The sequence below is a fragment of the Myzus persicae genome, unplaced genomic scaffold (genome assembly GCF_001856785.1).
Source record: "Myzus persicae strain clone G006 unplaced genomic scaffold, MPER_G0061.0, whole genome shotgun sequence".
Classification (NCBI taxonomy): Eukaryota; Metazoa; Arthropoda; class Insecta; order Hemiptera; family Aphididae; genus Myzus; species Myzus persicae.
This window is the reverse complement of record NW_019101277.1, coordinates 36,571-61,364: the sequence shown is the minus strand read 5'-3', so window position 1 is coordinate 61,364 and position 24,794 is coordinate 36,571. Positions and strand designations below refer to the sequence as shown.

At 26.3% G+C, this 24,794-nt stretch overlaps 1 protein-coding gene across 4 annotated transcripts; it reads left to right on the top strand.

The window, feature by feature from the left end:
- Positions 1-4,662: 4,662 nt before the first annotated feature.
- Positions 4,663-18,688, top strand: LOC111028506 (unconventional myosin-Ia). 4 transcript variants are annotated; one of them, XM_022307170.1, is made up of 21 exons: positions 5,162-5,192; positions 6,272-6,401; positions 8,638-8,753; positions 8,847-9,037; positions 9,102-9,148; positions 9,250-9,313; positions 9,384-9,397; positions 10,355-10,439; positions 10,738-10,847; positions 11,582-11,729; positions 11,965-12,386; positions 13,512-13,675; positions 14,598-14,734; positions 15,485-15,674; positions 15,763-16,110; positions 16,174-16,231; positions 16,323-16,463; positions 17,575-17,817; positions 17,883-18,035; positions 18,092-18,321; positions 18,378-18,688. In XM_022307170.1, exons 1-21 carry the CDS (start codon positions 5,182-5,184, stop codon positions 18,499-18,501), a joined length of 3,126 nt encoding a protein of 1,041 aa, XP_022162862.1. In that variant the 5' UTR covers positions 5,162-5,181; the 3' UTR covers positions 18,502-18,688. The 4 variants fall into 4 exon arrangements, with proteins under 4 accessions (XP_022162859.1, XP_022162862.1, XP_022162858.1 ...); XM_022307167.1 differs by lacking the exon at positions 5,162-5,192 and adding an exon at positions 4,663-4,778 and having other exon boundaries at positions 15,763-16,231; XM_022307166.1 differs by having other exon boundaries at positions 15,763-16,231.
- Positions 18,689-24,794: the final 6,106 nt, after the last annotated feature.

Sequence of the window (24,794 nt, the reverse complement as noted above, 5' to 3'; positions counted from 1 at the left end):
TTGTGAAACCAATAAGTACGTTGTACATGCATCGCTCCTCTCAGAATCTAATCATGGACTTTCAGCGACTCCTCCCCCCTCGTCGATTGCGTCTTACACGTGCGATATAACCGACAACGCTATTATAAATAGTTGTAGCTATATCTGAATTCTAGAATTTTAGTATTTTATATTATACATATAATAATCCATATTAAATAAATTACTAGTCATATATAAATGTAATTTGTAGGTATAGACTAAGAGCCATAAAGTAATATTTGCTGACAGTGCTGACTGCCGACTCTGACTGTCTATGCATTGCAGGTTATTGTGACACTCTTGTCGCTTGTTAATTCGCAGAAAACCTTAAACAAAACAAATAATAATGAAATTGTAAGTTTTATACTTGAGAATTTTTATACAAATTTACCAGGAAATCGTGAGCAGTGGTGTTATTAATTTTTTTTCTGAAGCACATATTTTTAGGCAGGCCACAATCTTGTCTGGAATTTATCCATTTTTTATGGCCAAGAAATTTAACAAGGGCCAAATCACTATAATATTGAATTTAAAATAGACAAATGTATAACTTGCGTATTCCAAATTGGGTGCAATTTGGAAGGTATCAACATCCATCCCCTCTTGGATTGCCAGGATGTATAGATGATAGTACCTACTATATAGTATAGCTAAACTGCTAAAGGGTGAAATCTTCTTTAACTCAAAAGATCGCAACTGCAGTATTAGTGTACATACTTTTAGGGAAACGGCCTCTATCCTTGTGAGCTATGACAAGTTCTCTATTTCTCTTTATCATCTTAGTTCGTGCCTTTGTGGTGATGATGAACAATGGCTTAAGGATATTATTTAGTAAATACTGCAATTACAGTTTTATTAATATATCAAATTAATATGCAGTAAAATATATGATAATCACTCTTAAAGTCTTAACTAATTCAGTATTTTTCAACCGATGTGCAGCGGCACACAGGAGATGCCTCAAGAATGCTCAAGGCGGTGTGCCACGAGCTTTCAAGAGTTTTTTTTATAATAATTAAATAATTCAACTTAATAAAAATATAATGTAATAAAATATTAATAAATATAATAAATATATATATAGTAAAATACAAATTCGTTAATCTAATTTGATATAAAAATTTAATAATGACCTAAAATAGTGGTCTTTCGACTTTGATGAAGAAAACTCACTGGCTTGTGAAGTAAAAATATTGCAAAAAGCACAGTTTCCCGTGTTCGAAAAAAGGTTGAAAACCACTGCAATAATTATTAATATGATAGGATTATTGAAATTACTTTTTATGTAAGCTTTATACCTAATTCATAATTTTTCTTGTTAGTATCTTTTTAATTAGATTACTTTTTATTAACAAGTTAAGTTAACCTCAAATAAATGCATGCGGCATTTTTAATAGATTTGAAATTTTTTTCGTCAAAGACAAAATCACTGTTTTCGTGTAATTGAAGTTATAACCGTAATATGACATATAGTCGCCATATAGGTCCATATGAGTAATGAGTATATGACTCGGCATCTAGCTTTTACATTATATACTTTTATTTAAATTCACTGCAAAAAATTCATTGTTCGTGTTTACTGTTAAAAGTTAAGGTATGCAATAATACTATGCATTATTTATATTTTTAATATGTATAAATATTTAAAATAAAAAATACCGAGGAACTTGCTCTAACTATAGCCTTATAGGAAATATATAGAAAACCTGGGTTTACGAGCTTAATACATGGTTCTGTGTGTGATCGTAGTTGTATCTACCTGAACACGTATTTTAGCAAATAAAAGTTATATTTTGATTGCATTTATTTTTGTAACAACTTTTTATCTAGGTATACTTGAAATTCGAACGAGAAAATCATAATTGGTCATGGTTATTGTGTATCAAGTGTTGAATCAACACTGTTGATATATTAATAACTGTAAGTTCAATATTTGCTTAATAATAAATATTTTATAGTTTATAAATAATAAATATTATAGTGTATTTAGGATTTAACAGCCAACACAACGGCTTTGTTATTATTATATGCAAAGAATTTTTATTTGACTAAAATTGAACACATCCATAGGTATTATATTGAGTAATGACTAATGACCTACCCAATGACGACACTGAATTATAGTCTACAGGACTACAGATGATATATTAATATATATATAGGTATAGTATATAAAGTATATTATACAGCATAGTGACTTCACTGGGTTTTCACATTAGAAGTTATAAAAATGTATTTTTTTGGTTCAGGTAGTTCTTTTTTAGATGAAAAAATTATTTTCCAAGTTATATTTACAATTTCTATAAAACATAATTATTGCAAGTAAAAAATGTCCATAGGTTTTAAAATACTAATATAAGTATATATTATTATTAATACTCTCCCTTCATATGGTGCTTTTTTCTTACAATTATTACAAAATAATCTAAAAGAAAAATAATCAAAAAGTATAAAAATGTTTTTTTTTAAGGCTTGAATTACACTTTCAAGCTTTTTTTTCTACAAACTAAAATGTTACCATACATAAAGCGAAAAACTTAAAAAAGTAGAACAATTCTAGTCTTATAAAGGAAAAAGAACCAAAACATTTTGAAAATTATCAAGTCTAGAAAATGCTATATAAATAGGTATTTGGTGAAAAATGTTTGTTTTTACTTTGCAAATTTGCAACAAGCTTTCAAAGTTGAAGATTGAAACATTTTTCTACAAAAAGCTGACCCACAGTCACACACACACACACACACACACACACACACACAAAGTTAAAGGCCATATAATTTTCATAATTCTAATTTATTTATAAATAATGATTAAGACTTTCATGATAGCAGTTTTTATATAAAGCATAAATGCAGTTTATAGGTGTAAAGCGATTTTCGGGTTAAAGTTAAAATCCTCTGCAGTTCACGATTTTACGTATTTTAACGCAGATTTTCCCACGAATCTAAACCGAAAAAAGTAATTTTAAAACTTTATTCAATAGAAGGTACCTCTGATATTTAAAACATTATAGGTAATCATAATAAATACACCTTCCTATTCATGTATGTAATCATTGGTCAATTTAACCATATTCTCACCCGATCCCTCCATCGAATTTTTTGTCGTTATTACTTTATTAATAAAAACATAAAAAGGTGGGTAAGGGCGATAGGTAATTTCTGACTTCATCAAAATGTTGAGGATAAAAAACTCACATCTAAAAAAAAAGTTGTTTTTTTAATTTTAAACATAAAAATATGATTTTGGAGTATTTAGACCAAAGACAATTTGAATAACTTTTTTTGAAAGTTTTATTAAATTAAGTAAATAAAAATTTACATTTTGAAAAAAAATCACCAAAAATCGCTTGAGGGCTTAACTACATCTGTTCCTAATAAGAAATTACTTATTTTAATCATAAACAATTATTTTTATTGAAGTATGAAATACAAATTTCCTGTAGAATACATTTGACGCGAAATCAAGTTAAGTTGTCTGGGAGAAGAGGGTCTTTACATGGTACCGAGTGAATAAAATATGTGAGTCGTATGGGTGGCACAACATATTACGACTAAAATTTTCTTGTTTCACTGGCAAAAAAATTAGGCTGCCATTATAGACATTGTATAATCTATATGTATATTGTAAACCATACTATCAATAGAAAAAGTATATATATAATGTGTGGGCACGTACGGTATAATATAATTCTATAAAATACTTTTATTTAAAGAAACACTTTAATTAGGCAGGTTTATATAAACTTTATATTGTTTTTTATAGTTATTACTTATTTCAATATGTACAAAAACTATACCAGCAATAGAAAACATTGTAGCTTGTAAGTGATTTTGAATTTTGTATGTATTTCGGTCTTAAATAATATGTTTAGGTATTTTGACTTTAATTATTAGGTACTCATTATGGTAGTAATTATTAAGTACCTAATAACTAATAACCAATTCGTTTTAGCTAGGCCTGAATATTTATTTATTTTTCAAATTAGCTAGGTACTGTTACCCCGCGACCACCCGAATACATAACAACGTTACCGGTGGACGAAAGCAGGGGAGCAGAAGCCCAGAAAAGAAAATCAATATATTATTATTAAGATTTAATTCTAAGCTTTCTCTTTTATACATATACACCCCGAGCATATAATCCAATCACTATAGGTAACCATAGTGACATTATAACTTTAATAATATGTAACATGACATAAATTGTATGCAAATAGTAAATAGTAGATGGGTAATGTATAAAATCAATTAAGAATAATTAGTAATTACAAACATAATATGATTTAAAATTTAAATACAATTATAAGTCTATCGTTTGATATCCATCCATTGTTGCTCATTATTAAAAACATATACACGATTTTTATTTAATCACGATTTGAGTAGAAATAAATAAATAATTATCATACTTCAACAATGTAATATCTTAATAAAAGAGTTTAAATCGTTTAAATTTAAGCATAATTTAATTATTTAGGATTTAACTATTGTACGCCTAATATATTTGTACAATTACAGTAATAATTAAGGTATAATTTTTTTTTTAATTTCTCACAGATTTACTTGCACTGCTTATTTTATCAGTTATCACTGTACCAGCCGATAATTTTATCAATACTTAGTTTTTTTCTTCAAAAATTTTGTTTTAAATTTAGGCTATTTAAAAACGTTTTAGTTTCTATAAATTTCTTGTTTTTTTTTTAGTTTTATTTAATAGTATCTATTAACTTTTTCCATCAATTTGTTGACTTTAAAGTAAGTTATCTTTTTTTTAATTTGATAGTTGGTAGTTACCTACTAGTAAGTAGCAAATATTTGATGTGCTTAAGTTATCTTAAATAGTAAACTAAAATATGCACTTATTTTAGTGGATATTAGGTACTTTTAAATTAGCACTTATGATAACTGCACTTGTATTAAATATTTAAACACTTAATTTTTGATATTCAATGAAATTGCAGGTACCTATTTAAAACTTGAGTTATCTTGTATGTACCCACCTTTAATCTTTATAATATAATATAATACTCAGTCATTTAACTAGTTCTAATAAATATTCATTTTAGTATATTTAATTCCTATTTTTTTAGTTAGGCGTTTGAAATATTGAGTTTATCATTGATTTTTATGGAACTACCTACTTAAGTGTATTAAAATAATGTACCTATTGTAAGTAAAATATGTCTAAGTGTTTAATGGATATGCGTTTCACTATACAATTTAAATTAAATATAATATTATAAATATTGGTATGTGGTTTATTTTTAATTAATTGATAATATTGAATTCATTAAAATAAGCGTATTCATATACATTCAGTGTTAAATTAATTTCTTTATTTGAATGCTATAGTTCAGGTGTTAATTCATAATAATTGTTTATTTATGGGCCTATTAAATACATTTTTAAGCTAAGACATGTGTTATTATTGATCGGTATATAGTTGTTTGAATTAAAAATTAATCATACATTTAGTTGTTTAGTGTTAGTATATCACAGATTGAAGTTTCTCCTTTCTACTTTTTTTTAAAATGTATAGTTTCATAAAGTAAAAATATAAATAGATGAGAAGTGTTAACAGATAAATCATGATGCAACTACATTGTTATTGATACACTTGTGTAGCCATTTATGAATATTTTTTAACAAAGAAAAGGATTGAAGTTGGAAGGTCATTATTTTAGAATGATACATTTCATGTTCATTGTCAATAAAATATTACTATAGTAGAATACTGAATTTCGTCTGTTCTAACCATAAAATTAAATTGCTTGGATTTATATAAAGTTTTTACTCAAAGAAATGTAATGAGAAATGAGCGTTTGATATTTTTTTTATGAAGTATTAATCTATTAGAAAATTAAGTTATTTATTAAATATGTATATAAAACGGTACTGATCAAAATTAAAAATCTGTTTATGGTATAATATTATTAATAGTTTATATTTAGTATTCATCTGATGTTTGGTAATTAAGGTTTAATAAATTGTTATTTAAAATATTTGTGTTGTATATCTTCATTAACAATTTATTAGTATAAATTAATACATAAGATGAAAACAATTATATTTCTGTTTTGAATGATACCTAACTATTATAGTTGACAGGTGCTTATAAGTTATAATAATAAGTGGATTAGATGTGAACAATCAATATGGTACCAGATAGTGCCTGCCACGGCATACTATAACATTTCATGCCTATAATGTATTCTATGATGCTAAAGGTTTCAGTTTGGATTTTATAGATATAAGACTCACTTCCTAATGGATCTCAATGATGAAGATGGAATCTGGGACAGTGTATTGCTAGAGCCATTGACAGAAGAAACGTTTATCTCAAATTTGAATTGTAGATATGACTCAAATACTAATTATGTAAGTAATTTAACTCTTATAAGTGTTCAAAATTAAAATATATGTTTATCCTTGATTACAAAGAGACTTTTGTAGATAAAGTCAGTATTTCAAAATGTTTTAATTGTATAATACTGCTTAGTATATAAATAATTTAATTTAATTACTTATGAAACGTCTGCAACTGATATAAAAAATCTGACCAGTTATATGGTTCATTTAATAATACAACATTACAATATAATATTAAAAACCGATGATATGTATAAATATTTTTTAAGTTTAAAATTCAAAATAAAGATGAGTTATTACAATAAAATAATATTAAACGTGGTGGTATAAAATATAAGTATCATACTATTGGTAGTTAATCCAATCTAAAAATTATTTCAACAAGAAACTACAGTTAAAACATTTTATGATCTAAATACTTACTTATTAATTATTTTAAATTTAATTTTTACCCACGACCTAAAACATCATTATGAATTTCATTCACCTTTTACTTGGTTTTTTAAAATCTTTCATTATGTAATTGTATTTAAAAAAAATCTTTATATTTGTATGGTTATTAAATGTTAATGAAAATGATTTATTTCCTATGGGCTATGAATATAAACTGTCTATATTCTACATACACTACCACTAATAGTGGCTCTAATACACTATGTCAGTAAAACCAGTTATCTTATTTTGATCTATTGCCTACAGGCTATAGTAATGTATTTATGTATCTTATGATACAATGATTAATTTAAGATTTTTATCGACTATGTAATATTGGTATAATATAACCCTAACCTATATACTATTTATTATTAACAAGGTCAAGAAGATAAACAATTATTTATTATTCGAATATATATTATATTCTATGCATACATTTTAAACTACATTTTTTTGAAAATTCTCTTGCAATTGGTTTTATACAATAATGTTTTTTATTTGGAACTTGTTTCAGATTTCTAAAGTATTAAACAGGATTAAATGTTCTAAATCTAATATTTATTAATTTGAACATAAATATGGATTATAAAGCTTTTCAAAATAGCCTGGTGAAACAAAAAACAAAATATGATAAACTAGAATTCTAGTGTTAAAAAAAATTGATTTGGATTTTTGGTGTAAATCAAAAATGACCAACCTTAAATTAATGAAATTTTCACCATATATTTATAATGTAATTTTATTAAGAGCTAAAATGTTTAAAATATTTTCACACGAGCTGATTAAAGACATGTAATTTTTAATTTTTTTTTTGTTTTTTAATTTTAATTTTAATATTTTTTTTATATTTTTTAATATTTTGCAGTCAAAAAACTTGAAAATTGAATACAAGGTTCCTTCCTCATAGGTCGTTGATTATTACTAAAAAATATCTTCTCTAGTAACTTTTCATTTCATACTGTTTCTAAAAAATATATTTACAAAGATTTTTTTTTTAGATATTTTAATTTAACATTAAAACAAAATTAGAAATTAAAACATAGAATTACAATATTAGTTATATTGTTGTAATTTGAAAATATTATTTATGGATACTTTCACTTATATTATACATTTAATTGTATGGAATGATATTTTTAAAATACCTATATAAATTAATTTTAAGCTATTAGCTATTTATACCATGATCGTATTTACTTGTACTTGTTCTATGGCAAGGTGGTATTGACTCAAAATTTAGGTAATAACATAAGTGTAATATGATATAAAAGAAATATAAACTATTGTAATAGTTAAATATTAAAATATAATAAATCTAATGTTTTCAGAAAAAGTTAAATCAACTTATAATAATTCTGATAGTAAAATAAATTACTTTAATAGCAATAGCAAAAAACATAATATTATGACATTTACTTGATATATGCTGACAGACCATCTCCACTAAAAATTATTTTTTTTGTATACAATCCTATATCATGTATTTCTAATGTAATATCATCCATTACAGTGACCTACTCGACGCCTACTGTATAGCACGAGGGGGTACCCAGTTGTCTACCTTTTTTAAATTAAATTTTAAATTGTTTTGTCTTACATAATGTTTTTATAATGTTAAATTCTGTTTTATTTAATTTAATGTCTAAGGTGCTTATAAATAGTTTGTGTTAATTGTTGTTTGTGTTTCTTTAATTTTTTTAATGAGTAATCATTGTTTAATATTTGTTTATTACATAATAAACTATGTTCTTATTCATTCATAATACTTGAATAGTATTTTAAAAATAAATTTTTTATGTTGATTTTTTAGACATACATGGGAAATATGCTTATTGCTGTGAATCCATATAAAGAAGCACATCAAGTTTCTATACCTCTATGTCGAATATATATGTCACCAAGATCAGGCCATTTACCACCACATCTGTAATGATCTTTCTAATATATCTATTTACTATTTATTATACAATTGTATAAAATAATAATAATGCAGTGTTAATGTTGATTTTGTTTTTTTAGTTATGCTATAGCTAGTTGGGCTTTTCGATGGTTGGTAGATGCTGCTCAAGATCAATGTGTTGTCCTACAAGGTATTTCTGGCTCAGGTAAAAGCCATTCTATTTCAATGTTGCTGCATTGTTTATGTGGGACCAATAATCATAATAATTTGCTCAATCAACGTTTGTTGAATGCTAACATCATATTAAATTGTAAGTTGGATTGTAACACTTAATTTTTGTAAATAACTTTTCATTGTATTGATTGTTATTTCAGCATTTGGGAATGCCAAAACACATATTCATAGTGATGCTTCCCGTTTTGTAAGTAATTACAATTATTTTGTAATTTTACTAGTTAAATATATAATTTAATTTAATTTAAATTACTTGATTCATGATTGATATTTAATTGTATGTTTCAGATAAAACATGTTGATCTAGAATTAAATTTTAAAGGAGATATTGTGGGTGCTACAATTACAGGATGTAAGTGTAATTCTGGTTTATTCTAATAATTAAATAATTAATTTGTTCATTTTCTGTATGCTGCAAATAGATTTATTGGATAAAGTGAGTTATTGATTACTGGCTATAATTTTATCTTCTACTTTTAAAAGATAAATGACAAACAAACATATTTATTGGGTAGCAATTGATTTAACATCACTCTTATTATATCATGTGTGGTTTTTTTGCACTTAGTATCTTTTTGAGAATCAAATTAACAAAGTATTTAATTGAGTAATGAGACTGTGATAGCTGGAGTCTACATTTTTTTATAGTACCTTTCTTACGACCCTGTACTTAAAAATGATTTTCAAAGTTAGCATTTTAAAGAGGGTTATCACACTATGATTTTGAAATTTATGATGGAAATTCAATTTTTTTATTTGTTTTTAAATGGTTATCATTGGTTTAATTGAGCAGATCATGCATCAATTCATAGAGTTTGCATGATCTTGATTATAGAAACTGTATTTTTAAACCAAATGTATACGTTTGTTAGCTTGTATACTCAAAATATACTCTATTGATTTTGACGAAAATCTCAGAGTTTGTTTTTAGAGATCATAAAAGCTTTGAGAGTAGTTAGAAGTTTGAACCACGTTAAAAAATATAGCAAGTACTTAATACAATCTGCGACTTTTGGTTTCCCATTCCGGTTGTATTATTTCACTAAGCTATGTACATCAACAATTTGCTAGTAAACTGAGATACACTAAAACTGAAATACCTGTATAGTATTGTATTTTATATTTGTTAATTTTTTCCCAGAACAAAGTCAGGTTATACACTTATACAGCTAGCTAAATATATTAGCATACAAAAAGTTGTGGTATTTTAATATGTCCAATTTATTTTGCTTATTTAATATTTGACTAAATTGTGTATAAAAGAAAAATTTATTTTCGAAAATGACTTGGATTTCAGTTTTGTATGATATCCCTATTATTTTTATACTAAGATTTTGAATGTTTTTAAAGTGTGAAAATTTGTAATTTTTTATTATCATTTATTTATTTATAGTCGAGGGTAACGTCGCAAAGTGCATTGAATAGGAATTTTCATATATTTTATCAACTCATTTATGGTGCTGATATTCATTTATTGAGTAAGTTTAAATTGAAATAGTAAATATTATAGTTTTATCAAAACTAAAAATATTTACCAATTAAATTATATTATTTAATATTTATAAATAATTAGTAAAGAATTATTTATATATTAATAATTAATAACTTAATAATTGGTCTATTTACGTGTATCCTTAAATGTAATAAAATAGCGGTTTTAAACTATGCTACTTCAGATAATTATTACTTAAATATTTAACCATTCTATTTCAGTTGTGTTCACAAGGTGGATGGTTAATTCTAATCAATTTTTAACTAATTTTCTTTGATTTTCAGAATCCTTAAAACTTACCAGAAATTCAGAAAACTATGTTTACTTAAAATGCAGTAATCGTATTAGACAAATTGATGTTGTTAATTTTCAATCAGAATATCAATCAATAAAGGTAATTGTATTCAATAATATGATTTAATATTTGATAAAAGTTTGTTTTTTTTTTGTCATAGTTGTTGGTCTTAGTTTTTAGATATACAGAATGACCTGAAAAATTAAATAATTTTTGTTGTAATTAATATTTAATCCAATTTTTTTACATACATTTAAAATAAGCTAGCCAAACAAAAAAGTCATTTACAGCATTTGTAAGTCTTAATTTTTATAAAAAAAAAATTGTATGGTAAAAACGTTACTTAAGTCCAATATTTTATTTTTTTTTTCAATTTTTTCAAAATATTATTTTTTACAAGTATATTACATAAGTTATTTATCATCCATATGATTTTCATAATTTTTGCTATACGTTGAACAAGTATCAAATTTTTATTTTTATCTGTCAGGTCTTTCTGGCACATACCCTCTAAAGTATTTTATTTTTATGTTTTTAGTGCTTGTATTATTTCATATTTTGTTTGATGTGAAAGAAAAAAAATATTCAAGTATTTTGTATTTTCTAGGTAAAAAATTAATGTTTTTTTAAATATATTTGTTTTAGTTCTGTATTTTTGACCTAATTTGATGGGTATAATTAATATAATTATTTTTTTTAATATTTAAAAAAATATGTTATGTATTAAGTAAAAAAATAACATGTTTACTAATTAATGTTTGTGTAATACTATGTACATTTTATACTCGTATTCTTAATAATAACTTAAAATATTTATTATATGCATTTTACAGTATGGATTTGAGATTTTGGGACTTAGTGAATCTGAAATAACTAGTATTTTTAAGATCATTAGCAGTATATTAAAATTGGGCAATTTGAATTTGGTACCTACTAATAACATCGATGGAACTGAAGGGTGTATTATTACAAATGATTATGGTATGACTTAAATATTAATTAAATTATTCCCAGTTTTAATAATTAATATTTACAATAGTTGGTATTCTTTAACTAGTATTTATTTAAATACATTAAACATGGCTCAATAATTGAAGAAAACATTTTAGCAGATTTAGATAATCATAAGTCATTAAAATAATTTGAAAATTCAGGATAACAGAAATAAGTCTTTTTAAGTGCTTATTAATAAAATTTGTATTACATTTGTTTTCAGAGTTATACGAGCTTGGTGAATTATTAGGAACTGATGGCGAGGCTTTAAAAAAAGTTCTTACATCATCAGTATTATCATCTGGACTTTCTGCAAAAGAAGCTCGTTACATCAAGGACCTGCTTGCTCAGTCATTGTACACTAGGTTATTTTCATGGTTGATAACAAGACTCAACCAAAGTGTTAAAGCTGAAGCAAAATATAAACGAAGAAATTTAGGATTTTTAGATGCGTTTGGTTTTGATTATTCTGATAGTCAGATGGATTGGGATAATTTTGTGTTGAATTCCTGTAATGATAAAATCCATAATTTAGTAATAACAGCAACATTAAAAGATGAGCAACAAGAATATGCAATAGAAAGAGTACAATGGTGTCTTATTCCATTTTATGATAATACATCAGTTTGTGAATTAATATTCAAGGTATGTTTTAGGTTTGATTAGTAGATAAAATATTTACTGGATAAAACTACATACAATTAAATTTGTATAGTAAACTCTCGATTATTTGTGGTCCCCCAGGGTACCACGGAAGCTACTAAAAATAGTGTTAATGTACAATATAATATGTTTTTAGGAAAAAATAAATATAAACATTATATTTATTATATGAATGTTTAAATACAAATAGTAAATACAAAATGTACATATCTAATTTTCTTTAAATACTATTAATACCATACAGAGTTTTTCACTAAGCATGCTCACCCTATTTTTTTCTATAATTATGAATTAATTCAAATTCTGAAAAAAATTATTTAAAATTAAATATAATAAATATGTTTTCAAATTCTTGAATTTTTCGTACTACTTGAGGGGTAACTCATGGCAATACAAATTTGTTGTTTTTCAAATGAGATCCCCCCTCCTATTTTTACTGTAAATTAATTTTTTTTGATATGCCTAATTCAAAGTTTGAATGAGTAGTTTCTTAGTTATTAAAGTGTTTGTACTAAGGATAGTAGCCCTTAAAAATAGTTTTACAAAAATATAAAATGGACTTAATATTGGAATTAGTATTTATTGTATTTGGGCCATTTTTAAGAATTCTTAATATCGATAGAATAATATAAATGACTAAAATTTTCAAATCACCATAGTTCCGTTATCTTATATATACATTACCAAAAACCTAAAGTAAAGTTAAATAACTCAAAAACTACATGTGCGTGTATTGATTCTGATACGTCTAATTTTTTAGAAAAATTATCTACTGAATAATTTACAGTTGACATTTCTTAAGTAATACAAAAAACCTCAAAAATTTAAAAATATGGTTGAAATATTTTTAAAAATGCCAAAAATCTGATTTTAAATAACTGCATTACTGAAGAAAAAAAGAATGAGAATAGTTGGTGAATCACCCTGTATAATATAATTTTTTATTAGTACAATAATAGCATTTTTGTTTAAATTTGTATTTTGCGAATTAACTGAGAAATTCCTTTATTTGGGGTGCTGTGCCATCCTATTTTGCCAATAATCGAGAGTTAACTTAATACATTTTATGTAACATTTAGTTATAGTAATTTTAATGTACATTTTTAGACATATGGAGGATTATTGAGTATAATGGATGATTTAATATTAGATAGTAATAGTATAACAGTTTTTAAACGAATTTGTGCATTACAACGACAGTACAGTTCATCATCTTCTGAAGACCAAATCAGTTCTGCAGTTGAGCAAATATCATTGAATGACAGTTTCATGTAAAAATAATAATTTTTTTATGATAAGATAATTTTTACTGCCAATAATGACTACATTGTTTAAAAAATAATTAATTTGCAAAATAAAATAATACTACTGACATTTTATATCAATTTTCAATTTGAATATCATTACTTATTAATATGTTTTAAATTTTAAATGTCATCAAATTATTTAAATAAAACTAAATAAGCACCTATTTAAATTAATTCACTTACTAGTATTTAAAGTATTTAAACAGTTGTTTTTATTTAAAAGGACGCAGCACTTACATGTGTTGTCTCCGTCTTACAAACGTACAACATATCAAAAACTGTTATGCTCGAAATAGAACCATTCAAATTGTAGTCCAATCTAAGCAATCAAATGTTCACACTATTAACAAGAGAACATTTGCTGTGCGATATCGTCTTTATTTAATCGATATCACAAATACAAAACAAATTTTTAAAGTTTGAAATAATGAATTTTTAAACAATAAAAACTTTTCTTGTATTTGTGATATCAAAAAATAAAAGCAATATTGCACGGTAAATATTCTATTGTTTAGTGTAAAAATTCGGTAACTTAGCTTAGATTACAGTTTTAGTGGTTCTATTTCGCTCATAACAGTATTTGCTATGTTGTACGTTTGTAAGACGGAGACAACACATGCGGGTGTGGCATCCTCTTAATGAATTTTATTTATCATTTATTTTTATTATTTTTAATTTACCTTCAATTTTTATTTAAGGTTAAATTACATTTCAAATTAAAATTTATTTATTTTAAAATTTTATCTATTTAATTGTTAAGTTATCATAGTTATATATTATACCTGTGGTTTAAAAAAAAAAAAAATTGGCTACAATAATATTTTTTAAATTCATATTTCTTAGAGTATTTTTTGTTATTTTTGATTTTAATTTGTTATTTTTTCAGGTTAAATCATTTTATGGGCCCAGTTAAGTATAATATTAATACTTTTGTTGACAAAAATAAAAACAGTTTGAGTCCTTTGTTATGTTCTACTATGTATAATGGTACACATCCATTATTGAAGTCTTTGTTTCCTGAAGGTAATATATTAAATTGTAATGTTTGTGTTTTTAAATTCAATCCTTGACCATATAATGAAAGTCTGCAAAATCATTTATAAATTAACAGGGTGTTAGCATAATATCTGTTATCTGTGTCAGTGTCCAATACCTACAAACTAGCAAAGCTACTCTTGTATTTCTTGTTTTGTAGAAAAACCGTTTAAATTAGGTAAACCTAACCTTAACATAATGTGGTATGGGCATATTATTTTATTCTCCACTCATGTTTAAAAGGTATCTTGGAGGCTGAATTGTAAGCAGGAATAGGGTACTTCAACATGACTGAGCGGTGGTTACAGACAGGTGTTGCCTGAAAAAAAACTGGCCGAGTTGGTTCCTTCTTAACTTGAATGAAGTATACTTGTACCCATGTAGGTTATTTTATGAAAGCTTATATATTTATATCAACTAGATACTATTCAATATTTCAATACATAGTATTTATAAGGTCCTTGATTTATGTAAGGTGTACCTGCTTTTTATTTCAATTCAAAAACGTATGGTCATGAACTTTATATTGTTTAAATATTTTAAACTTTTTTAAAAATGAAACAAAATATGTGTATGTTAACAAAAATATAATGTTATTGTTGTTTTTACAGCATTAAAGTTTTCATGATGGTAAATTTTGATGTTTGAACATACATTAATTAAAATACAATCAAATACAAATAATCAATTTCTATTAAATCAAACACATTTTTGAAATTTATTAATTATTTTTTTCAGGAAATCCAGAAAGAATGTCATCATTTACTGTTTCCAATCCAGCTAGTCAATTACGTGTTTGGGCAGAAGCATTTTCTGCAACATTATCTGGTCGCCGTTGCCATTATGTAACATGCATATCACCTAATCGTCATTGTCAAGTAAACTCTTTTGACTCTTCTTTTGTACAGCAACAAGTTAGATGGTTTAGGTAATCACTAAATAAATAATAAATAATTAATTGTACTTAATTTCAATTCATTGATTTAAACTATAAATGTTATTTTTTTGAATTTTAGCCTTGTTGAAATTGTTCGGTTGCGTAGATCAGGCTTTTGCTATCGACTTACATTTGAAGAATTTCTTGCACGATATAAAATGCTTAGTCCAGCTACTTGGCCTAGACCTCGGTATGGCAACACAGCTCGTTCTATACGGGCATTAGTTGTGTGCTTACCAATACCCAGTGGAGAGTTTGTGTATGGTGTATCCAAAGTATTTGTACGTTCTCCAAGGTCCGTATGGGAATTAGAACAGTTAAGAGCAGAACGTCTTAACCAACTTGCAGCTTTGGTGCAAGAAGCTTGGCATAGACATAAAAGACAGAATTCTTCTCAAAACTTATCAAATAAATATCAACAATTTAGGTATATCATTTATCATATTAATCAAAAATATTATAAGTTTTTAAACATACTGTTTTGGTATAGGATTACTGATACAATTTCAGCTGCCAAATGCATTACTAGAACAGTTTTAACTTGGCAGGTAAGAAATAATATTAAATATATTTTAACATCAAACAAATATAAGTTTTATATTGAATTTAATAAATAATATAAAATATATTTAATTTCAGAAACGTCAATATTTGATGAGATTATCAAGAAGCTTAAGTGAAGCTACTGAGTCGCCTATTTGTAGAGCTTGGGTACCATTGTCTAATGCTCGATTTGCGCACACACATTATTTATTAGAGACACTACATCACAAATGGAGAGTAAGTTCTAGATTTGTATGAATATAAAAAAACAGGAGTATGTTATTTAAAAGTACTTTGAATAAATGTCATTATTAATAATTGAATAGAAAAATAATAAGAAAAAGTATGAACCATGCCCAAGTGTACATTTATGGTGTATAAGTAAGACTGAGGTAACAAATATGGGTATCGCATCCTTTTAAACTTTTTTGAATTTTTACTTAAAATTGTAATTCTATTTTTGACAATAAACGCCATACAGTTTTTTAACACCTAGTAACAAACAATGCAACTATAAATTGTGATAAATAGTAAATAAACCCCTAAAGATAAGGACCCCCAAATAACCATCTACGTGGACCATAGGTTAAGAACCTTCGCTTTAGAACAAAACCATATTCTAATATTGACCTAAGCAATGTGCAGTGTATAGACTTCAAATATGTTGACAATTTAAAGTCACCTGCAACTTGCTTAATAAAACTCTAATTTTTAAATACCTTTCCACTTGAACTTTCAACGTGCAAATTAAACCTAAATCACAAATTAAACTTAATTGGACATAAAACAGAGATACTATTAATGAAGTGTATCAATGAATAAGATATCAATGGGTTTTTGATACAAGTAAATGTTTTGGAATGACACTACGAAATATTAAAAGATAAATCTAAAGAACTGGCCCAAGAAAAGTCAATTTTAGTAATTTTGAAGGAGTTGAAAATTGTTTATCAAGTGAATATAAAGAAATACTTTCATAGTTTCATATCATAAATATATGCAATAAGCCAATGAGCGTACATTTAGTAAATTTAATTTTGCACTATTAACTAATAAAAACAGATAGTATAGATAACAACTTGAGACACCAGATGAAGAGGTACAATCATTGATTTGAAAACAACATTTTCTGAAAATGTTTTAAAAATTATTTTTAAACCACAAAAAGTTATTTCTATTTCCAACTAAAAATAATAAATGTTTTTAAAATCTTGATTTTATGTAACTGAATAACAAGTTATTAGAAGTTTGAATATATTAATAAATAATAATAAATATGTAAAATATTCAAATAAAAAATATAATATAATGAATTTTCTATTCTCATTAATAAAATGTTTGAATTTAGTGTCATAAATATCGGGATAAATTAGATCAGACGTCAAGAAATCGTATGCGTGAGAAAGTCACTGCCAGCATCATATTTAAAAATCGTAAAGCAAGCTATAGTCAGAGTGTTGCACACCCATTTATTGGTGATTATGTCCGCCTAAGGCAACATATTCAATGGAAAAAGACTGCTTTGCAGTGTGATGATCATCATGTTGTGTTTGCTGATATAGTAAACAAAATTACTCGGAGTAGCGGCAAAGTAGTTATTTTGTGATTGCTTTCTTAACATTTTACTAAGGAATAATACATTTTTATTTTGTTCAGTTTGTACCAACTCTTCTTGTGATTTCAACAAAGTCTATGTTAATATTAGACCATAGAACCTTACAAGTTAAATACAGAGTACCGGCTGAAGATATTTATCGATTATCATTATCACCATTTTTAGATAATGTTGCAGTATTTCATATAAAATCAGTAAGTTAGATAGTTATTTAAGTTCGCATTTTTTGTATGTAAAAACATTTCATTAGGCTTATGTGAGATGTCCCGAAGAAGAAGATGATTTGGGTGGAGAGTGGTCACCATCACCAAGTGGATGCTTATTTCACCAAGGACCTGTTGTTGGTCCTTCAGATAGCTCTTATAAAAAAAAGGGAGATATTGTTCTTCAAACTAGCCACGTCATAGAAATAGTCACCAAACTGTTTTTAGTTATTCAAAACGTGTCTGGTAGTCCACCAGATGTAAACATATCTACTAGGTAATTTTTTAGTCAACCTTACAACTTAAAACCATTAATTAATGATCCTTCTGCAGGTTCGATGCGAGTTTTGGTGACCAAACTGTAACTATAGCATTCAAATATTTAGGATTACCAGACATAGCACCCGGTCAAATCAAAATTGTTCGTAAAACCAATAAGATGGAGATATTTGTATAAGTAGACAGTCAGTAATGTTTCGTCTATGTGCCTTAAAATATTAATATTTGAGGCTGACACTGCCATTTTGTAGCTAATACTTTGTTGTAGTATCAGTAAGCCATGTTGGAAATGTTGGTTGTAAAGCCGTTAAATATATAAAATTAATCACATTTTTATTTATTATAAACTATAAAGTATTGCACTATGTTGAAAATGTTTTATTATTTGTTAATTTAATAATATGAAATAAAATCATCTTTATTTCATTTAAAATGTTTTTTTATGTTTTAAATATTATATAATTATATATAATAACATAATTATGTTATTAAACGTTTTAGCTCAAATTGTAAAGAGTGCGGATTATGGAACTACAAAAATATTTTGCAAATTGTAAAAAAAAAAGCAAAGGTCAAATAATATAAATATACAAACTGCCGACCTCGTTCAAAAAGTGATCAATTAATGTACATTTTATAATTTTTTTTTTTAATTTAAAATTTAGGTATATAACATATTTTTTGTTTTTTTGACTTTGTCACTTTTTGTATATTGGCAACTATGTTGTGATTTAGACATTTGAAAATTGACTAAGTGAAATAATAATATTATGATTATAAAGTAATGAGAATTCAAATTTTGAAATAAATTCACTTTATCACTTTTTGCACGACACCAACAAAGTATAGAAAAAAATTAAAAATTATAAAGCTTTACAGGAAATAGAGATAGTTAATTGTTATCTTCTTAAACTGTTTTCTGTCTGCTCACCTTGGCACATGATAAAGTAGTGCGTAATACAGTGGCATAATTAGGGGGGAGAGTTTGGAGGGATTTGGGGTGTCATATCCCCCCATCACTTTTTTTAAAGACTGGCACACCATATTCATGTACTTATTTAATACTACTATTGTATATTTGCTAGGAATATTACAAGAACAAATCAAATAGGTACCCTATGCTAGCTATACATAATAACTAATAAGATAATATTGGTTCGTATTAAGTATTAACAGTACCTATTGCACAAATATATTTTGTTGTATATTTTATTGTGGTGCAAAAATAAAGAAAATACTGAGCAGTCAAATATTATTTTACTGTGGAGCAAATGAGCAATGAATGAGTACATCAATAACATTGTATATTGTTTAACTGTATCAATTCTATGTGAATATTTAAATATTATGTAATTATTTGTTTCCACGTATGCATACCTACTTTTGTCACATGAACTTCGATTACATATATCAATATCACAATGGTTGTATTGAGCCTAGAGTGCTTATGATAAATGAGCACATTTTTTTAATGGATAACAGATACAATTTTAAAAAGTTCATACTCTCTCGAGTATTTTACAAAATAATTTTGTCAACAAATACTCGATACTAATGCTATACTTTAAAAAATTAATTTTTTAGGATTATTTTTACTCACCTATCTACTAACCGCGACTGCTTGACTATGTTTTAGTATAATACTATAATATGTGTAAAATAATATGAGCGATGAATTTTAATTTATAAATCCAAAATTTAATTTCAGTACAACTTGTACGAATTTATTTTTCAACCTATTAGTCATAATCAGTGCTGTAGTGGAGACTGGAGGGTATACGGCGGTATACACTTTCTGGTTATTTTTAATATAAACTCCGTATACCTTCTGATTAAAGTCGTATACTCTCTGTTGTAGTGAAATTAACAAATAATATAAAGATAAAAGTCATTAGATTATTATAAAAATTTTTGATAGAAAAACTAAGAATGTTAAGTTAGACAATTTGTATAAAACATAATTTATATATATATATAATTAAATATATATATATTGGGCGATTTACGGCAATGAACTGTAGATTAGATAATATAACAATCAAATAACATTAGTGCTGTAATTTCTGTATTTTAGATAAAAATAAAATGTCCAGCCGTCGCACATTACCGTATGTATTGTGTGTACTATATACTCAATACTGTGTACTGTGTAGTGTATGCATTCGTTTATTTTTCATTTTGCCGTTGAAAGTGATTCGTTTATCATATCTGTGTATAAGTTATGTCCAGTCGATCAATAAAAAGGTACGTGTTTATTTTATTTGCAAATCTATTTTAATAAGCAGTTATAATATGGATAGTTGGTTAAAAATGGGAAGTTTATTAGAAAGAAAAAGAAAATCGGCAAATAATGAAAACCCATCGAATAAAATAAGAAATATCTAAAACCATCGATAATGTAACGTTAGTGAGTCCTAGTAGTAGTAGTAGTAATATCGAAAGCAAAAAATGGCCAATGGTATGGAATGAGTCTCAATGGATCGAATTTAAAGAAAAATATCCGTGGATTGTTAATGCAGATGGAAAATTTGGATGTAATATTTGTTCGTCTATAACATGCTTGGGGGCTTCAAAGAAAGAAAGATTACGGATTTCTAATGAGTGGAGTAATGGTTTAATTGAGGCTTTTGGGAAAGATCGTACCAGCCAACTATCAAATCTTCGTACCAAAATTAAAAAACATTGTTTTTAACACAATGTTTAATATTATAACTCATAGTATACCCTCTGCTTTTTTTAGGACTACAGCACTGGTGATAATAAGTTATATCTGTGTACTGTGACGCACCACACATACACGTTGAATGGGACTTTACGTTTTGCTGTAAGTTTTTTGTCGAGTCATATTTTATTCGATATGATATCTACAATTTATTTTTATTAATTCATGTAATTTAACATTTGACTTATTATGATACATTTATACTTAATTAATATTTGAAAATTTAAAGTTAAATGCATGTGTCTAGATTCATAACCTACCTAATTGTGTATAAAAAATGTTTAAAAAAATCCTATACGTCGTAGGCTATGACTATTTTTTTCAAATGTATCGAGTTCGATCGCGAGTATCTAAATATTTAAAATGTAAGTATCTCGATACTCCAAATTCTTCTCATATTCATTCAAGTTTACTTTAATAAAATACATTATAACATATAAGTTATAAGTATATTATGTAAGGTAAGGACTTACAACTAATCAGTATTAAAATACATAATATTCATAAGTATAATATTTTTTCAAAAAATGCCATTGTATAAAAGGTGGGCAAAAGGGTACAACTCTGCTGTACATTATGAGTCGTGTCGACTGACGGTCACTGTAATGGATGTGTTGAATTTGAATTCAATGATATAAAATCATTATATACGAAATCCGATTTTGAGTAGACTCAGCTATCAGACTATATGTATACTTGTTTTAAACATTGAATTTTAAAATATCATAGAGTGTGTACAATATAACAATATATGTACTTAAAAAATTCAAGTATCCTTATATAAAAGTTTTAAGTTACAACAAAATAACTAATTAGTGTAATTACTAATTACTTGCTTTTTTTTACTTTTGACCCCCCAAGTGCCGACTAGAATTACTTTACTACCAAAAAAGATGCTGAAGTAGAAATTTAAAGCATTTTTACTGCCCTAAACAATGATGATAGACAGTAAAAAAAAAACATTATAAAATGAATACACTCATCACTTCGCTCAAAATCTAAAATTATTATGGTTACACGGCGTTATGAATAGGCAATTTAGGTTCATCACCATCATTTTTTCATTTTCCTGGCACCTTTTGTATTTTATTATATTATGGTGTATGATGTATAATGTATATCGATGCGCGATGGCGTGAAGTGGGCTGTGAATGAGTGTAAGCAGTGGTACATAATAACCACTGAAAAGTACGATGGATGTGAATAAAATCGATATTTTTGTTGAATTGTTATTTTTTGTAACAAATGTTGTGGTCATGTTGTAAAACTTTTTTCTCATTATTTTCCAATTACTCCGATCAACGGAAAAGCATTATGCACTGAATCCTATGATCATGATGCTTCTTGATGAAAACATTTTTACATTCATAAATTATAGATGGGAAGGGGGATGGTGCACATTTTGTGGCATAATCGACAAACAGTAGAAACCTATAGGATTAGGGAGTATACCACCATCATCACCTGTCCTCACATCGATCACATAAAAATATTATGCACAATCGTTTTTTTTAAACTATTGAAAAAATGTTAAGGCTGTTATGTGGTTTTGGACGAAAAAGTGGAAGGTTAGTTTATGTAGTTCTTGATGCCAGGTTACTGTTTTGAATGTATGTATGCATTTATCAGGTTCTTTTCTAGGTGATGTAAGAATAAAAGTTTTTGACTTTTAGTTTAACAAGACTTAATAAATCAAATTTTGTTTTAATTATTTAGAAAACGAAAATGTTATTTTAAATTCTGTATTTTATTACTAAGTTGTATACTTTAAATATAGACATTCCATGTATTATAATAAATTTCCAGTATTCCCATTTTTTTGCCCCAAAAGTCTTAAGTTCTAAACGTTATTTATATATTTTGTCTTGACCAAGACGTGGTATTGGGCGAGAAGTGTGATTTTTCTAAAATGAATTCGTATAGACATTGATTTTTATCGGACTACTATAATACTTAATAAGATCCTTAGCCCATTATTTTCTTGAGGAATAAATAAGAAAAATAATATTTGTGAAACAATGTGTAGAACTGTAGAGTAAGCAGGTAGATACTAGATACCTACTTATTTACTCATATTAATTTTTTTACCACCTAATATTGTTTCCGCCACGTTCAGAAATGGTTTGGAACTATTTGTTAGTTAATAACCAGCAATTTATAATATGTTTTTTAGTTTTTGGGCTTGATACAACTTTTTTTTCTAGCCAATTTTTTTTTTTGAGTAACGTTTTCTTTGCCACCGAATAAACGGAAATCAATAAACAAAATACATACTATGATTTATTAAAAATTAATCTATTAGTAAGTTTATATGATAGTGTTAAAACGGTTTTATATTTACGGATATTGACTTGTATTTTTACTGGTAAATAAAATGACATAGTAGCATCCTACACAAGATTTAGAGGTCGCTTCTCAATTAAAACAATTAATAATGGATGTATGTTATAATTAATACCTATTAATTGTATACTTATTCATGACAAAAATAACTATTAGAATCTAACAACAAAATATAATTAACCTAAAAAACACTCAAAATGCTACATAATGTGCAATTTTGTAAAACAAATTACCCAGTATGCTTTATTCAAATTTCGGTTAACTTAGGTTTCCAAAAAAAATTGAGTTTTAGGACTGGGATTTTTGAAGTTTTTAGGGTGTCTGGGTTTAATTTGAGTGGAAGGCTATGTAACTATTACGTTCGTAGAATAATATTTGAATTACATTAGTATTAGTCATTATTCATTATTAGTATTTATTACTGTTCAAATGGATATAATATTATATGAATTGCGCTAAAAATCACATGTAAAAAAAAAAAATATGGGGATTCGTAAAGGTTTTAATACCTACTGGTTGGCGTATACGTCAATTGCACCGAAAGGTATAAATATGACTATATTATACACATTAGTAGTCCACTATAATATGTGAGGTATAAATGTATAATACATGTTCGTGTATACATTAATTGCACCATCACCGCTGTAACATATTATGCGTTTGCTACATGCGATAACAATCAGAAATTTATCAAAAATCAGTCCATCGTATCAATCATCCATGGACGAAAATTAGATTTAAAAATTGGTAACTTTTTTTCTAAAATCTTATGACTTCTAATAATAAGTGAATCTTGAATTTACAGTATTAAATAATAGGTGAATTGGCGAATTCCGGTTCAAAAATCTCATTAGTTGCGTTCCGCAAAAGACACAACGAAAACGCAATAAACATTTCCTTATATTCGAATACTTCACACAACTTACTAAAACTGGTGGAACAAAACGTGCACGTCCACTGTTCAGTGTCCAGACAAATCATTTTTTCAAAACCCATGCCAAAATGATGAGTAACAACAACAATAATAATATAATATGCCGTGATACTGAAACTATGTAAGGCGTAACACTTACTTACATAACAAAAATAACATTATATTAAAGTAGTTACCACCACGTTGAAATAGTTAAAAAATATAAGTATATATGCGTGGTAAATTAAAAATAATTATTCAAAAACGCGTTTCAGAGTGAGTTTATCTCCTGGATTGACCTCTAAACCGGTTTCACAACGCATTCACTATACGATATATAGTCAGTATCAACCATGTTGTATTATTTACCGTACACGCGGCCATGCGACATTTATATATATACGTATACGTTAATCGTAAAATTATGTATAGACTATAGAGGTGGCAAGACCGGCCGTGCGGATAAAATATTGTACTGAAGTTAAATGTT

Bases quoted from the DNA above. Each gene is read 5' to 3' on its own strand.
- LOC111028506 (XM_022307166.1), top strand. The intron at 6,402-8,637 runs GTAAGTAATTTA...TTGATTTTTTAG, and splicing joins ATGACTCAAATACTAATTAT to ACATACATGGGAAATATGCT. The intron at 12,387-13,511 runs GTATGTTTTAGG...GTACATTTTTAG, and splicing joins TTTGTGAATTAATATTCAAG to ACATATGGAGGATTATTGAG.